Below are 18,699 nucleotides of genomic sequence, written 5' to 3'. Positions count from 1 at the left end.
AAAATAAGTGGAGTGGGTGGGTTGGTTAGACATTTATCTGCCTCTTCTTTTAAACTAGTTCTTTAAGTACTGTTCACACTTAATAACTAAGCATAGGTTTGTCACCGATCAGAAGAGAAAGACGAGAACAGGAGAGGTGTTAAGTTTAAAGAAAGAGTGGTCCATCGTTTATTTATACGGCGTTCAAACTCAGGCAAGCTTGCAAAGCCTTTTTTACATGCGTGATCTCACTCCATTCTTACACGTCCTTTGAAAAAGGCAGCCCGCGTTGCCTTAACCCCATTTTACAGACAAGGAAATCAAGCGCAGAGGCTCACCTGCCAAACAGAACTGCAAGTTTGCTGCTGGGTCAAAGGGTGAACTTATTTAGATTATTCCCCTGGGTGACTCTACTGGGAGTGCAGTGAAATGCTAACAATTTTGTTTCTTCAAAGTAAATTTTCTCCAGTATTTCCAAACACACAAAGCAATCGTACAAAGAGCATTAGCTCCTCAGTTAAGAATTCAGCTTTACTGTCACACACACACCAAAAGTGCCATAGTCAGATACCAGGCTGTTCCCCAAAGGACAAAGTCGTAAACGTTCACCCTGTGTCCGAACAGCCTAAAGTGAACACTCCTTGACGGAGTTGTTGGCAAACTAAGTGTTGACCACATTGCTGGTTACCCATAAAAACTGATTAAGCTGTGGTTTAGAAACAAATTTCAAAGCAAGCAGTCTGCAGAAAATATGGGACTGACTCTTCCAATTAGCAAAACTCAGACTCTATAGATCATTTTGTTACTGATTTTAGACGACAAATCTTAGGGTAAAATGACTTTGTTTCTCAGCTTGAACGAAAATATGTTTAAAAATAAATATACAATTCAAATATGTTCTAGGCAAGGACTAGTTATTTAAATACTGTATAAATGTTTTATTTACACTCTCTTCCATGTTCCACTGAGGCATATTTCTTTTAGGTACATGGGAGACTGTATCATTAAGGCTAATGGTGGTTTTCTCTAGAAAAAAAAAATACATGAACACCAAAGGAATATTTTTCAGCTTCTTGGCAAAACACAAAAGGGAGGGGAAATGATGTGACTTTTTAGTTCCAATTGTTTTCAATTTTTTCTGTCAGCTCAATGTTGTAAAATGTGTCCACATTTTATAGAACCTGAGTACATAAAATGCAGAGGTAAATCACTACTTTCTGTCTAAAGCAAACTGGCTTTTTACAAATCATTTGACTTTTACTTAAAAAAAGAAAAGAAAGAAAGAAAAGAAAGAAAAGAAAACATGCTCTCCCCAGAAAATAACAGGCCAGTGGGTTCTTCTACCAGGGAGTCCGGTTTGAGGTGGGCAGGCCCCCCGCATGGACTCAGAGGGGCGCCCTGGCCCCTGCCGGCTGCGGCTGCCCCGTGTAGTCACCAGAAACAGGACTGAGCTGATCACGACACTGCATACAAGTTTTGAAGAAACTACCAAATAGTAACAACTCAATTACCTTTCGTGGCTTATTTTTATTCCAAAGCAATAACCGAGAAGGGAAGGTCTCCACGGCCCGTTTTGCCTTCACTGATCCACCTCCTTCCCCACAAACACCTACTGAAGGAAGGTGTTAAAGCAGCATGTGTTAAGAAGCATCACCGCTTCTAAAAATAATCTGGGGGAGCCAGGCATGAAACCCAAGTTCAGGTGTGCTTAACTACAGAATTGATTACTCAACTAGGAAGGGCGTTCTTTTGAACGCACAACTGGTTTTTAGCAAGTAAAAGGTATCAAGACCTGCACTGTGATTTTGTAAAAGTAGGCTAAGTCGCGTGAATTTACGCGTAAAAGTAGTGAAAAACCAAGACTGCGTGCTTTTTCAGCCTAAAAATAACCAGGGGGTGGAACCAAACGGGAACCTACATTTCAGCAGAAAGGTGATAAACAGAGAGCCAAGCAGATACGATGCTGAACAACGAAGAAACCCCACTTAATGGCTTATGCTGACTTGAAAACAGAGCGAAAAATTCAAACTTTTTAAAAATTCTTTCTTGGAGGGAGGCTGCGGCAGGGCGAGGGGCCTGCCTCCCGCGCCGCGTTCCGCAACCCGACCCCTGCCCGCCGCGCTCGCCCGGCGCTCCGGCCGGCCACCCGCTCCCCTCGAGCTCGAAAAATTCAAACTTTACAAAGGTGAAAACAAACGCAGTTAGGTGTGTAGGTCACCCGCCAAAATAACCCATGGCTATTAGAGTTGCCGTGAAGCTCCTCAGAACTGTTAAAACCTGACAATACGCAACCACTCTGATTCACCTTCGATTCCAATAACTGACAGAAATTTCTCACCTAATTTTGGCATCAAAAAAATGAGTTTGTTGATCAGAATCGTAAAACTTAAAATTTCACTATAATTTGCTAATTTAATAGTAAAAAAGCCATTTAATACCGTACGCCAATCACTCACCAAGGAAGTGGGAGAAGGAGACGGCGTTTGGAGTTGCATCGGAACACAATGTTTACAACAACATAAAATATCCAGAAAGGTAAATCAAAAGCCAATAAATATCCAGTCTACATGAAATACAGGAAAAGAGGAGAAAACACTGAGAGTACCTTGCTGTACCACGGAGACAGGAGCCATGATCCCTTCCTAGGTTACTCTTTGGATATGTAATGCAGTTGGCTTTAATTGCTTAAGAGTGTGTGATACAATTAGGGAGAATCTGTCTTTAATTTAGCTCTGAAAGAAGCACGAATGCACGAAAACTCTAATCACAGACCACTGTGGATTGTTAGAGCAATTAAGAACACAATGTCCAGCCTTGAAAACCTTGCACACATATCACCTGCTAACCTTTGGATCCAGGTTTCAGACTTGCAAAAACCTTGGGGTTCTTAAGGGCAAGCGAGATCTCGTTAAGGAAGGAAATAAAGTGGGAGTCTCTTTCGGATTTCTTTGACTCAAAAATGACAACAATGGTAAAGTGAGGCTCTGGGCGGGTGAGGAAGTAGGTGCTCTGAACTTTGTCGTCATAGAAGTGGACCACTTTCTCCAAGCTGTTCAGGTCGGACGTGCGGTCTGTCATGATCATGATGACATTGGGCCAGTGCATGACAGGCCTGTCGCTGGGCAGAGACACCACGGCCGGATACTGATCCACGCCCTTTGGGGCCTCTCTGTAGGAATGGGGGTGGTGATAGCCGTGACCCTGAAAGCTCTCGGAACCTCGGTTGTCAAAGATTAAGGACACGTTGGCAGCATCGTATTTCCTGATGAAGCTGGAAATCTTTCCAAAGAGGTCTGGGTTGGCTTTTGCAGTCAGTGTTTTCATTTCCGAAGCAGTTGTCTGTCGGCTCAGTGCCTCGTGAAAGTAAAAGCTAAATTTGGCAAGAAGCATGTTTTTGAGTTTCATTAGCCAAAGGAAAAGGTGTGGGGGCTGAACGGCCTTCTGAGACTGCCCTCCAAACAGATGTTTCTTGGTCTCCCGTTGCTTTTCAAAGATCTGGCCCCAGGTCTGGAGCTTGGTGTGAGCGCTGTGTAAATTAACCAGAGACGGAAGAAACTTCCACTCGGAGACCTGAGCCTGGGCCTTCAGTAGATGACTCAGGACATCGACTTCCAGCTGGAAACTGCTTTCCAGGGGACTGAGGATGGGGTGGTGAAATCTAAAAGGGGAAGGGAAATTTACAGAACTAAGTGGAAATGTGATACCCAGATGACATTTTCTAGCCTCAAAAAAAAAAACAAAAAACAAAAAAAAACAGAACAGTGTGGTCAGACAACTAATATTATGTTTGGGGGCTGAGAGTGAAGGAAAGATGGAAGGACTCCATGTTGATTTATTTAAAAGATTGTTCTGACCTAACTTCACCATCTCAGAATTATGTCAGCATCATAGACTCCCCTGGAAATAGCCTGATGTCAAAAAAAAAAAGAGTGGCTACCTTCTTTTCCTTCTTTTTAAATACAGAGAAATTGAATTAGCTATCAGTCTTTCTTATTTCATTTATTCTGGGAATTATATTTATTATGAGAACATTATCATCAAAACAAGGCATCCTATGATTTAAATGAAATGAAGGAATTTCTCCCTGGTGCAATCAGAATTATTATAAGAAGTGGGGGGGAAAGTAAGCACTTCTCTCACCAAGTGACTCTGTATCACTCTATCGTGCCTATATACCAGTAGTTAAAATAATTGACAAATAAAATGCAATATTGATAACTAAAAAAACAAAAAAACAAAAAACAAGGCATCCTATTTTCAGGGTGTCGTCCAAAAGAGGCAAAGAAAAGGTCACTAAAACATCTTTTAAATGTGTATAGAACACATAAACTTATTTAATGCTCTCAGTAACTCTAAAAGGTATTATTAAACCTATTTTGCAGATGAGAGTAGAGACTATAAACCAGTATCTGAAATATGGTATATAATCAATAAATGTTTATTAAAGGAATAGAACATTTACCAAAAGCTCTCATTCCATCCTAGTTCCCAAATTCCCTTCATATTTAATCGCAGTTAAAAACAAAATGGTGGCCTAATTAAAAAAGTCTTACACTTCAGTCACTTTCCATTTATCTCAGGATAAAATCCAAAATCCTTAAAAAGGCTTACAAGGCCTTGAAGAATCTGGCCCCTTCTCAGCTGGAGCCGCATTCCCATTCTTCTCACTTTCTCCAGACATTAAATAATTAGAAATGTGACGCTATCATAAAGGTTAAGGTAATAGTGCTGTTGCGTTTCTACTTGTTCCAGACAGAATGTTTTTAGAATTTTTTGACCGTGACTTACAGTAAGAAATACTAGGTGACTAAGGACATATACCTGTAGATAAATAAAAGGTTTTAAAATTTCATATTCACCCTTACTATGCAAAATGTACTCTTGATATTTAGTAATATATAGAGGACTATATATATTAATATATAAATTAGAGGACTACTCACTAAATTAATTTTATGATTCATGGACTGCTACCTGCTGTTTGTAAAACATCTTTCTACTTCCCTTGTATAGTAGATTGAAGGGGGTGGGGACAAGATGTGTGAGGAGCCTCTCTCCCAGGCAGAGGTGGGAAAAGCGCACCCGCAAAGACCCTGAGGCCAGTAAGAGCTTGACCCGCTTCCATCACCACTACTTTCTGCTACTTTAGGTCTCCTCTTTAGAGTCACCTCCTTAGAAATGTCTTTTCTGTCCAACCCAGACTAGGTCGGGCCCCCTGACTACATCCTCTAGTTTCTTATGACCTGTCTTCCCTTGTGGTAGCTTAATCATATAATTTATCAGACAAACTGGGACATAGGGTCACCCTTGCTTTGAGCTCCTCCTGAGGGGAAGTAAAAGCTGCCCACTTCCTTCACTCCTTATCTCGAACCTATGGCACATAGTAGAAAATTGGTCAACGCAGTAACTGTGTTAAGAGCTGAATCCTAGTTTCTGCCTCATTGATTCCGTCTTTTGCTTATGATCTCAAATGAAGTTCTGTAACAATGAGATGGAAGGGTTACAGAGAGGCCTCTCTGTATGGACCACTTAGAGCTTTTTGCTCATCTTTTTCTTCTGAAAAATGCCCAGGGAGTTTCAGTGTCTGCATGGCCTGGTACATCCTCCTTCTCAAGGAGCCTAGAGGAAGCCATTATACTCTTCCTCAAGTTCCAATGCATCTGGGGAGGTTTCAGGAATCATCTTAGCAAGATATGGGAAGATCTAGCATTTTCTGAGCATACCCCACGCCCCAGGCACCATGGGAGATGCTTTACAGGCCTGAGCCCACGTGATTTATTGCTTCACTGTCAATGAGACCTGCGAGTCTTACACAGCTGTTTTGGCCTCAGCTGAAGAGGATAATGCTGGTCATCAATTAAACAATTAGGGAAAAAAAATCACAAGTATATCAAGATTTTTTAAAAATCTATTTAAACACAATGGCTTGTGATTCAGAGAGCCCACACTAGGTTGGATATTATAAGATAGAAACTGATTATCATGTGATAAATAGGATGCAGTTATTCACATGACAGTAACACACTGTTTTTTTCCCTATTACTGGCATTTTACAATTCACATCCTTCAAGTTAGGGAAGCTAAAACGTGGGTGGAAGATATAGTCTAATAATACACTCAAAGAATCAGATAGATACACCAGATGTCAAATCCTCTGGTTCATGTGCTCAATTAATTTGGACTCTTCAAACACTACACAATTCAAAATAAACATTAAGAAAGTCTAATACACACACACTAGAGCATGTCTCAAAATCTCTGCATTCTAAGAAATGCTCTTACCACCTTAGCCTTCAGGCAACTTGACGGTTAATGAGCATTAAGTATAACAAGATTCTATAATCATGGGTATCAAGAAAGTCTGCCAAGGAACTACAAACACAGTAAGACTGTTAATAACCAGGAAAATGGTATCATTCTACCACAAATAACAAAACTTGAAGTGATTTTTCTGTTTCCAGTAGGAAATCCATTTATATCCAAGGTTCTCCTTGAAAGAACATGAATTCTCTGTACAACCCTTCACAAAGAATTCTGCACAAGCTCTTCCATAAACATATGCTAAAAGTGTTTAGACGTTCAACATTTATTAGGATGAAACGTGAATGCTGAAGATACTTTTCATCCTTAAAAAGAGCTATAAATTCATGCTAATGTTATTCTGCCAAGACTTTGAGATTAGCGTTATGTTGTAGCATTTTCCCATTCCCACTCTGTGCCTCATACCTATTCGCATCTCACACCATGGCGGGGGTGGGGGGAGTCTGTTAAATTGTTGTAATCCAAAAATATATACCTCAGCTATGGCAGCAAGCTTGAGAGAGTCTGAATACAGAATAAATTGACAACTATTTGCAGAAAACATCTACTCCAAAAAAAAGCCAAAAAAGAAGACAGAAAAAGAGAGAAAGAGCTCGAGCACGCACTCCCTCCCCATCAAGGAGTTCCTTCCAAAAGTATGTGAGTCCCCTGCATGTGAGTAGTCAGAAGCCCAATAAAAAATAAAACTGTAGCACCATGGGAATATATGAAATGTCACAGAACTGCACACTTTAAAATGGTTAAAACAGTAAGTTTTATGTTATGTATATTTCACCAGTTTTAAAAATCTATAATCTCATTTAAAACAATTAGTTTACTAGTTTTTAGATACAAATTGGGGAGGAGGCTGTAGCTCAGTGGTAGAGCGTGTGCTTAGCATGCACGAGGTCTTGGGTTCAATCCCCAGTACGTCCGTGAAAAAATAAATAAGCCTAATTACCACCCGGTTCCAAAAAAAAAAAAAAAAAAAGTAGAAGCAGATACAAATGTGCTGCTGAAGAAATAAAGATGAATTAGCCAAAGGTTTGCCCTATAGGACTTCCCCTGGTAAAAGGAGATATTTACAATGGACACAGGTAGGAAGTAATACCTCTCTTACAAGGGGTACAAATCAAATAATAGTTTAGAAAAAAAGAGCAATTCCTTTTGGTAGAAAGATTGTGCAGGCTGTAGAGGAGATAGGATTTGAACTGAGCCATAAAGCTTAAAGAGAAGGTAGATTTAGCCAGGTGAAGATGAGGGCTTAACTCTCTGGCCCCAATTCTTAACCACCCCTGATTCCACACCCTTGGCTGTGTGTGCCTCTGCAGCTCCTCCCACCAGAGGGGAAGGGTACCTTCCCACCCCGACCACGGATCGGGCTCTGTGATGTGCTTTGGCCACAGGGATGGTAACAGATCTGACGCAAACAAAGGCTAAAAAGGAGGTGGGTCGGGCTTGCTCTCTTGCACTTGGGCCATCATCCCTGGGTAGCTGCTTCCCCGCTAACCTTGGGCTCAGAACGAGCGCACGTGGAGCTGACGAGACCCAGCGCTCACAGCTATAAGCCAGGCCCCAGGAGACCAGTCGCATTAAGCAGAGCTTCCCAGCTTACGCCAGCCAACTCCCAGTAGGCCTGCAAGCCTGCGAGTATGATTTTTGGGGTGGTCTGTTATACAGAATGATTATTTCAACAAGTGATGCATAGTGGGACAGGATGGGGTTCAGAACATGCTACCCCAAAATATGGCATCTTGGTATACTGACCATTTTAAGCTGAACGAATTTGAGAAATGGCAGGAAGGACTTTCTGACCCCCTTGTGAAGCAGGTCACGAAACCTTCAGGTAAGACGTTCCCTCCCTGTAGCCTGAGGAAAGGAGCATCCTTATCTTCAAAGACAAAAGGTCACAGACAGGAATCTGAATGAACAGGCCTCACTGTTTCCCCCAGTTTAGTACATTTAGCTCACACCTTTTTTCATCCTAGCACATTTTTTCCACATCCCTCCACTCTTCACCAAATCTAGCATAAAAACACAGGTTTAAGGACTTCTTTGGGCCTTCATTTCTTTACGAAGGCTTCCATACCTGATAAAACCTATATTAAATACATTTGTATGCTTTCCACTTGTTAATCTGTCTTTTGTTAAATGGCCCCCAGTTGAGAACTTAGATGGGTAGAGGAAAAAGATATTCTTTCCTCCCCTACAAATTCAAGGACTTTCTAAGCAAACTAAGTAACAGGAACCAAGGTAGGAAATGGGAAATTCGGGGAATACACTACATTGTGGACTGTGTTGGGGGCTTCTGCTTAAATCCTCAAAGTTTTCTCTTTGAAGCCGCTTCCTTTTTACTAAGAATTTGAGTGCAATTTAAGGCATCTGATGGGCCTTAGATAATTTGAAAAGGTAGGCTGGGGAAAGGTCACAGAAAGCCTTGGATTTTCACTGTTAAGATCTACATACGTCAAATGCCTACAGCAGAATGAGCCCCACAGAAATTGCACTATTGTTAGTTTTGCTTATGAAATTTTCAGGGGGCAATAAACCACCTTGTTGAACTACACACACACAACTAACTTTCATTAATAGTCTTATAATCAAAACAAACAAAAACACAACAACAACAACAAAAAATAGTCTTATCATCACAAATCTGTTTTTGAAGGAAAAAGGGCATAAAGCCTAAATAATTCACAGTTCTGCCTTTGGTAAGAATTCTGCCATTTGAAGCATTCAGATTAAAAAAAAAAATGTGCTTCCTAAAATGCAATAAGAAATTTTATGTAACTCAGTTTTTTAAAAAAATGTTTTTTAAATTCTAGCAATAAAATTATGGTTAAAGAATAAAAATCATTTAATAGAATATTATTGCCACATCAGATAGATTTTTAAAAGCTGTCTAGAATGCACAAATTGCTAACTTCTTTAAAAGAATTATTTCTTAAAAATTATCTTCTATAACTAGTGGTTACCAGTGGGGAGAAGGAAGTGGGGAAGGGCACCATCGGGGTAGGGGATTAAGAGGTACAAACTATTATGTATGATAGACGCTACAAGGATACATTGTACAACACAGGAAATACAGCCAATATTCTATAGTAACTGTAAATGGAGTATGACCTTTAAAAAACTGTGGATCACTATACTGTACACCTGTAACATATAATATTGTATATCAAATATGTCAATTAAAAAAAGTATGTTCTTGATGTAGGAGAGTAAATACTAATTTGCATTTAAAATCTATCTTCCAGTTTTGTTTTAACCAGATTAGCCAAAATTTTCTTTTATGCCCATTGTACAAAACAGTTGGGTAAATAAATTCAAAATAAATTCAGAATCAAAAAATGTTCCACTGATGCTTTCTTGGGGAAAAAAACAAAACAAAAACAAACCCAAGCTCTACTTCTCAAAAGTATTCAAGGAATAGTAGACACCCTGACCCTCCATGAGTTAAATCCATATTTTTTCTTCTAATGAAAACTCAAATGATTAATGTTAATTATTTAGTCTGAAATGCAGCATCACAAATGACTGTGATTCTTAAACAAGAATTTATATTTGCTTAGTAATGTAGTAAGTTTGCCTAAAGAAGAAACCTTTAACATCATTCTAATCTGAGCACAACTGGCTTCCAGAGGAAAAAACAAAACACGTTTTCCCTTCGTCTCTGAAAGCAGATGGGACATTGCAATAACTCATACTGAATCTGCATCTCAAATCAGTGCCAGAGGTTTAGACTCCACGATACACATCACACTTGTTAACTTTTTAATACAAAAGCATTTCATTGGGGGACAAGGGGTATAGCTCAGAGGTAGAGTGCGTGCTTAGCATGTACAAAGTCCTAGATTCAATCCCTGGTACCTCCACTAAAAATCATTAACAAATAGATAAACCTAATTACCTCCCACCCCAAAAATTAAAATAAAATCCTTTTTTAAAGCATTTCATTGTTTGAAACATGAAAGATTCACACAATTTTTTTTATCAGTGTTCTGATGTGGATCATGTATATTGGGACAAATCAATAGTCCCTGAAAGATAACTTGGGCCATTTGGGAAAAGGATTAACTCTTTCAATACAACAGAATACCAAAATATGAATTATTTCTCTAGAACACCGGAACCACCAAAAAAGTGTGCTTGGTGTAGCACAGATGTCAAATCAAAAAGACTACAGAAAAAGGAATGTTATCCTGGCAAAGGGCAAATCATGTTAATTTATATCTAAAATAATTCCACTTCCCAAAGAAAATCAATGTATTATGCAGAATCTCAACTTTTCAGAAATTCTAAACTACAGAATTTATATTCAAATTAACCCAAAGCCTCTTAGATAATTTTCAGACTGGATTGTGTCTGTGATCAGTAATTCCCTATTAATTAGACAAAGGTAGCACTGATGGAGGATGGAGACTACAGATGAAAACCCCTGTTGACCATCTGTGATAATACAACCCAGCTCCACCCGTATCCACTCAGCAGGATGAGGGGTGCACCCAAGTACTGCCCTAAGAGCTTCCAGAATGAAATCTGGGCTTTTGCTACTGCAATGGAAAAAATGTCCAAGGCTCTGGGAAGTGGGATGTTTCAAAGAAGGTTCAAAGATGATAGATCACAAATCTAATAAAATAAAAATAAAAACAGTTAAATAGTAATAATCCTTCATTACTATGACACAATACACCCACGTGCACATGTGCACACATTGGTAAAGTTCAACAACCAGTATATCCCAGGGTTGGCATCTTTCTCTTATTTATCCAGTTTTCCCTTGCAGACTTATGTATCTGTATCGCAGGGAACTTTTAAGACAGACAGGATTCTGTGCACTCAATCAAAAATTGCTAAGTCTTACTCTCTTGGGAAAGAAGAAGACAGGCCCAGGTCTGGCTGTTTTCTTAAGGTCTGGAAATGGTTCAGCAAAATGCTTTCACATTAGCATTTGGGAATCACCACAAGAGATCTCTTCCCCTTGAGAATCCTATCTCCAATGGTACTGTAGTTTTTGGTTTTTTAAAAAAATTATTTGATTAAAAGAAAACATATGCTAATCAGATTTGAGGAAGAAATTAAAGAATTTTCCAAACAAAATATTTTTAAATGTGTAAATTTGTTTATAAAAAAAATGTGAGTTATTTATATGCACAGACTATCTCTTGAGAATAATAGAAGAACTTACTAACATTGATTGACTCTTGGGAATGGAATTAAGTAGCTGAAGAACAGGGGCAGAAGACAGACTTTTCACTATTCTATTCTTTTGTACTTTTATAAACTTTAAGCCATGTTAATATATTGCCTATAAAAATAAATAAAATGAAAATTTAGACTACAGTTGACCCTTGAATGATGCGGGCTTGAATTCCCAGGTTTTCTTCAAAGTAAATCCTTTGAATCCCTGGATTGGAACCACGGATATGGAGGAATTGCAGATATTTTTGCTTTCTACCTACCTTTGCTTTCAAAATCCTACCTGCCTTAAAAGTCTTCTCAGATGGTACCTTCTTTCTGAAGTCTCTTTTAATCTCCCCACGTTGCCCTCTTCCCCCAGTCCATTAATGAGATGAGTATCAGTCTTCATTTGTGAATATAAATTAACATATCTGCCTTTCTTTTTAAAGTAAGCATATCATATATCCAAAAGAGTGGTGTCCTTTAAAGTCATCACTTTCCATTTAGTTCATCATAAAATGACTGAGCACCCGCAAGGTGCAAGGCTCTCTGCCAGGCTCTACGGTCCCAGAAATAAAATTGGGTCATTCAACAGTCAGTGATGTTCACACTTCTCAAATTCTTTTTGAGTTGCTCTTTGGGCAAAGCAGTGAGCAATACATTGCAAGGGTCTTGTTTCTTTGTCAGTAGCAATTTCCCTCAAAAATTTTTTTCCAGCTGATCAATATCTTAAAAAAAAATTAAACTGGCTACTAATATCTTTTTTAAAAATTTTATTTATTTTGTTTATTTTTCTGGGGGGGAGGTAATTAGGTTTACTTATTTATTTTTCAGAGGAGGTACTGGGGATTGAACCCAGGAACTCGTCCATGCTAAGTATGTGCTCTGCCACTTGAGCTATACCCACCCCCCCCAATATCTTTTTGATTATCAAAAAAACTTAAGTATGCCCTCCTCTAGAGCACAGATGCCTGCCTCTACCAAGGAAGTTTAAAACAAAAAGCAAAGCTGTGCCACAGGTGCTGAAAACAATTATAAAGGAGTTTCCAACACATGTTAAGTAATGGCTCCATCAGAGGAATCGAGTGGATAATTCACCAAGGTGATTACTTTGAAAGGAACCTTTATTTGAACAACAGTTTGTTAAAAAGTCACAATATGAGATATACAATCTCTTGCTACTGTGTGAATTCTTTCATAAGCAGAAAAATCGGTTATAATCTATCTTTTAAGGAATACTTCATTCTCAATCTTTTGCTGTTGCTCAGAGAAGTATCCACCCAGCAGGGTATTAATTAAGCCCAAAGAAGATGCCTAAATGTATACCTGTTGATTAATTACCATGTATAAAATGTAACACAGCTATTTCTCCTTTATACTTACTCCATCACAGATTTTCACAGGCAGGTAGGGAAAACAGAGACTGTGTGTGTGATTGCAAGGCTGCCAAGTTCCGCCCCTCCCTCCCTCCTCATCTGCACTTACCTGGAGCTGTACTTCTTGAGGATGGTGTCCAAAAGGCCAACAAGCTCCTCAGCACTGATGAACTTCTGGGTGCTGAGGGTGTACATCTTCTCATAGAAGTCTGCGATCTCCATCCGAGCCTGAACGAAGAAGCAGAGTTGCTCTGACAGGTGGGAAAGGAGCTCTTCCACATGAGGTACGGTCCCTCCAAGGGCACTGCGGCCACTTGCTACCTTTTTCAGCTCGTTATGCAAGGAAGTATAGATGGTGCGGATGGAATCCTTCCTGCTGAAGAAAGACTGGCCCCCTGGTAGGCAAATGACAAGCACACGACAGGTAAGGAAGAGAAACCAGAAGCACAAAACACCTCCCAGCATCCAAAAGGAAAGTATCTGAACTGCTGAGCTCAAAACGTGGTACTTTTCATCAGCCGTATTCTCTGACTTCCATGATTTGGATTTAAATATTTTGTGAGTCATAATTTCACTGCAGAGTAAGTTAAGCAAATGCCTGGTACAACTCATTAGTGTAGCAATGGACCTGTGTGTAACCTCCTAACCCATGAGCCAATTCTCCCCCAACCCATTTCAGTAAGGATTCAGATATAATTCAGAGGGTGATTAACCTAGCAAGTGACATCAACCTGGATCTAAAAAACCGTCCTTCCACATAAATATATTTGAAGCAAAAGAGAACATCCGATTAAGAAACACTGTTGTTATTCCAGGTTAATCAGAAAATTTTACTTCTGCTTTGGAGTTGCATTTTGCTTTTAAGCTGTACCAGAAAATGGAAAACACAGACTACTGGGGACCCAGGGGGAGAAAGAAAATGTTAGTGCCGTTAACAACGTTGACACTACAGGTATTTCACAATTAGCACCACATTGTGAATTATTAAGAGTAAGAGACAATTATAAGTAACTGCTGATGTAAATGAAATCAGCAAAAAATAAGGCCAAATACATTCTTTTCAACAGTCAGAATGGTTCAACTGGCATAGGCCTCATTTCCTTACTTCTGCATTATTATATGATCAACTATATTTCTAATTACAGAGCCAGCTTCATAGATGTTTTTTTAAGCAATTCTGCACCCTACCAAAGGGGCAGAGGCAGGACACGGGGAGAAGGGAAAGAAACAGGGCAGATTTAAAACAGTAACTCTTAGAAATATATAAAAATCTCAGAGATGAGTAACAGAATGCTTTAATGAATGAATTACTATTCTAAACACACCAATTAGGAGTGAAAATTACTTATCAAGGCATCTGTAAAATATCCTCTTAATGACTGAAACATTTCACAATACTGTTTTAGTTCACTGCCCAGTTTACATTTCAAGAATTGGCTCTTACATCCCTTACTACTATGGTGACCACCTTGGCTCATGTTTTCTCATGTTTACCCATGTTTACCCATGACCTTCCAGGTTTTAATACTTTAAGTCTAGCTTCTCAGGAAACCCCTTCATCCCATGTCCTGGGAAACCCCTCAACCCTGGGCAACCCTACAGTGTTGGTTACCCTACTTACTGCTGATTCCATAAGCAAACTACTAATACTTAAAAAGTGTTTTCCCCAATATACTGCCCAGAGACTGACTATCATTCACATCACTTCTCCTAATAGCAGCAAAAACCATATGGTACAAGTGGATTGACCCTGACACCAATATCCATGCAATGCTGAATCCTGGAAGGTTTGCCTGCCTTCTGCACCCATATTTGGTCTAGCTTTGCAGATTTTGTAAAGTGACAGTATGGAATAAAAAGACCTCTGTGCCCTGGTCTAGGACAAAATCTCTCAGGTTAGGAAGGTAACAAGAGTACCACGTAAACCCTAAAAGCTCTGGAAGTCCGACAGACTTGGTTCCAAATCCCAGCTTCCAAACTGACAAGCTGTGTGATATGCACATGACTTAGCCACTTTGGGCCTTAGTTGTCATTTTAACATGAAACCAGTAAAAGAGCTGCTAAGAAGACAAAATGAGACAACATGTGATATGCAACATGCCTGGAGCAAAGCGCATATTCAGTAATGCTAATCCCTTTCCCTTCCGTTTATAGCTGCTATAAGGCATTCTCAACACTACACAGTTAGGCTTCTGAAAATTTGGTAAATTGGGAGCTTCAAGTACTGTTAAAAAAAAAAAAAAAGCTAGCTATGTGACAGATAGCTAGGTGACCTCAACTGTGTACTCACTTCCTCTGTTAAACAAGGTGATCTTGGTGCAAATTTTAACTCTAGGTGAAAAAAAGGATACTTTCCTTAAACATATTACCCTTATCTGGGCACACGGAAACACCCATAAATACCAAAAATACCTTTTAAAGCTTATCAATAAACATCAATCACTAGTATGTAAAACCAAGGAACCTGACACTATAAGGAAGGGAGAGACTACCAACACATTTCTTTTAAACAGGTCTCTCTTCTCAGTGCTCTCTGGAGCACAAGCCTATCTGGTTAGGAATATCCAATGGGGAATGGCCTTCCTTTATGCTGGGAAACAGGGAATCAGAGACACTAGACTTCCTTCTCTTTTCAGTTTTTCGAATTGACAAAAATATGATTATTCTGAATTATTTCCAGATGGCTCTTTCTATGAATGCTCATTATTTTTCAAGACTTCATTGGCAGGGAGGGTATAGTTTAAATGGTAGAGCACATGCTTAGCATGCGTGAGGTCCTGGATTCAATGCCCAGTACCTCCACTAAAAAGCCAAATAAATAAACAAATAAACCTAATTACCTCCCTCCTGCAAAAAAAAAAAAAAAAAAGATTTCAACAGTCTCTCACATCATGAAACTTCAAGTAATGAGTATATTGAAGGAGCAAGCAAAACCTCTAATTAAATATTTTATTCTACAACTTCTTGCTAATGATAATTTTAAACATCAGTTCTGAATTCATTTTCTACCCTGGTAACTTCCAGCAACCAGAAGATAAGGAAACTCTCCGGTAATGAAACAAAGGGGAGAAAAGTGTGACCTTCTAAAGTCCTCTGCAGGCATTGAGTCAGCATATTTTAATCACTGATCCTTCCCCAAACAGGTATATTCCCCCCTTAGAGTAAAGAGAAGGCGCTGAGATGAGGGCTCTCAGCACTGAGACAAGACAGCAACAGAAGGCTCCCTGTCAGCTCCGTCCTGTGCCCAAAGGCCCAGGCTTGCATCCACTGCAAAGTTCTCCACTAAACACGGGTCACAAGAATGAGGTCAAAAAGACTCACTTTTTTAAACCATACTTTTTCATGTGTTTAAAAAATACAAACTTTTTGTTTTGTTTTTTAAACAAAACCATATAAACATCCTAATCAGCAATGTAGTTGAAGACCATGGGACTGTTTTAAATGGCAACAGACAAATTCTCCCAAGTTTTTAAGAAAATAGAGAGTCAGCTCAATAACCTGAAGTCATACTGTAAGCACGTTGGTAGCACAATCATTCCGGTACCAAAAAACTGTAAGATACTTGCAAAGTTAAAATTTTACATCTGGAACCTACGTTTACTGTACATGTAAGTAAGTTATGACGCATTAAAATTAAACATGCTATCTTCAGAACATTTACTCCAAAGTGCGAGATCACCTGGGAGCCTGGACAGCACTTGGGCTTGTTTCACAGTGTAAATTGCTCCCTGGATCAATTTCAAACCACAATCCTCAGGCTCACCCATCCAGGCTGGGGTCCATGCAGAATTAATCACTTTAGATAATCAGAGCCACCTCACAGAACCCAAGTCAGAGACAGTGATGGCCTTATGCATGTTCTTACGCACAACCAGTTCTATTTACCTAACACCAGGCACGTACAATTTAAACTAGTGTAGCAGATTTCTTAACTGAGATCTAGAAATAGTCTTTAGGAAATCCAACTGAACTGAATCCAATCCTCTCAGATTATATGCAAAATTGTACTACACACATATTTTTTTTCTGCAGAGCAAGGCCGCAGGTTTCATCAAGTTCTCAAAGGTGAGCTAAAAAAGCCCCCAAGCTAGGAATCATGGCACTAGGATCCATCAGCATTCTTCATGAGGTGGGGGAATCTAAAAACACTAAAACTGCCAGAAAATTACTCACCTTCAATTTTACAGCCAGCATCCACCCTTCATATAGATGTACTAAAATAAATCTATAATTTTTTATAAATCATATGGATACAAACACAATCTGACAGTTCAAAGGTAGGTATTCTGGTATGGGCGCTGTCACCTACCCACACAATTGCACACACACAATCTGCCAATCTGCAGAAAGGGGAATTATAATACTGCGACAGCAATTATAAATTTGTGAGAAGTGCCAACGTAGAAAAGGGAGGAAAAAATACACAAGGTGAAACTATCTGACCAGTTTTTACCAATAAGTCAATATATTAAATAACAAGTTATTGTTTGAAAAGCTAAAAGCAAAATTAAGATCTCAGAAAGCCTGCCCCCTTGAGTGTTTCCTGAAAGCAAGATGTATATGATCACCTTCAGGCAATATAAGGAAACTGGGCAGAAAAACTCAAAACAGAGTCTACACACAATTGTATATTTCTAGTCTACATTGTATATATGTGTCCTTCATTCATACCAGACCCTGTGCATCTGATAAAGGGTCTAAAGTAGGCTAAAGTACTAAAACAACTCTAAAAGCTCTGGGATTCATAATATTGGTAATTATAAATAGTAATAATTTCTAATGCATAGCCCTTGGCTTACACATATATTATTTCCTTCTGATCTACTCATACTAATTGTTTCTACTGGTGAAAATCAGCTGAATCAACCCCTGGATTTTATTTTCAGGGCGAAGATTTATAATGGGATGGTAAGAGTGTTTACCATTTTCCCTGTAAGTCCCCTATTGCTAGTGTTAGGCTTATTTCTTGCCTTTCCTGTCCAGTATTCATATTTTTCTTCATTCATTAAATATTTATTGAGGGCCTACAAACAGGGGGTAGGACTCCATCTGTACCTTTCCAAGGCCTTAACCTTAAGAGGCCAAACAATAGTGTTCATTAACTAGGTTGTACTGCCAAGTTTTGCTCCTCTGGCCGCAGTGTCACTGGTTAGAAGAGCGGGGACATAGAGTTTGCTTAACTTATCATTTATGGCACCAATCCATGCATGAGCAAAATGGATACATCCATCGGTTTGGAGCACAGCCCTGCAAAAAACAGCCACCCCGTTGGCCAATCTATCAGCAGCGGAGGCCGGTGGGCGGGGTTTGTGGAAGCCGAGGGAAGGAAGGGACCGGTGGGAGGAGATCTGGGAGTGCCAAGTTGAGCCTGCAGCTAGAGTGACAGAGACAGGGAACCCAAGCCACTGCCGATAGGGGAATATACTCCCTCTCCTTCCTCCTCAAGGGGCACGGGGGGCGGGGCGGAGGTACCTAGTTTCTGCCCCAGGTAGGTGAGGCTGTGATAGACCTTCTCGGCCGCGGCCAGGTGGGCCAAGGCCGCCAGCAGCGACAGCCAGCTGCCCCCCGCGCTCTTGTTGGCCTCTCGTTCCTTCTCCACATTGTCCTTGGCCTTGTCGTAAGAGAAGATGCCCAGGTGAGAGAAGAACGTCTCCAGCACCGCCTGTTCCACCGGGACCGGGGCGGCCAGCGGGATAGACTCCCCCATGCGAGCTGCGCTCCAGCTCCACCCACGTGCCTCTCCTGTCCCTCGCACTTCCGGGTTCTCAGGGAACGTGCGCACGAGCGTGCGTGCGCGTGACCGCCGCAAGCGGCGGGCTCGTGAGCGCGCTGCCTCCTGGACCGCGCCGGGACCTTAGGACGC

At 40.1% G+C, this 18,699-nt stretch overlaps 1 protein-coding gene across 1 annotated transcript; it reads right to left on the bottom strand.

Annotated features, from left to right (window-relative positions):
• Window positions 1-139: 139 nt before the first annotated feature.
• KICS2 (KICSTOR subunit 2) lies at window positions 140-18,660 on the bottom strand. The gene is made up of 3 exons (XM_010980293.3): window positions 18,309-18,660; window positions 12,946-13,231; window positions 140-3,637 (listed from the first exon to the last, which is right to left on the bottom strand). Exons 1-3 carry the CDS (start codon window positions 18,541-18,543, stop codon window positions 2,821-2,823), a joined length of 1,338 nt encoding a protein of 445 aa, XP_010978595.3. The 5' UTR covers window positions 18,544-18,660; the 3' UTR covers window positions 140-2,820.
• Between the last annotated feature and the right edge of the window lie 39 nt (window positions 18,661-18,699).

Source organism: Camelus dromedarius, chromosome 11 (assembly GCF_036321535.1).
Source record: "Camelus dromedarius isolate mCamDro1 chromosome 11, mCamDro1.pat, whole genome shotgun sequence".
Lineage (NCBI taxonomy): Eukaryota > Metazoa > Chordata > Mammalia > Artiodactyla > Camelidae > Camelus > Camelus dromedarius.
Note: the sequence above shows the minus strand (reverse complement) of the source record. Positions and strands in the feature narration are given on the sequence as shown.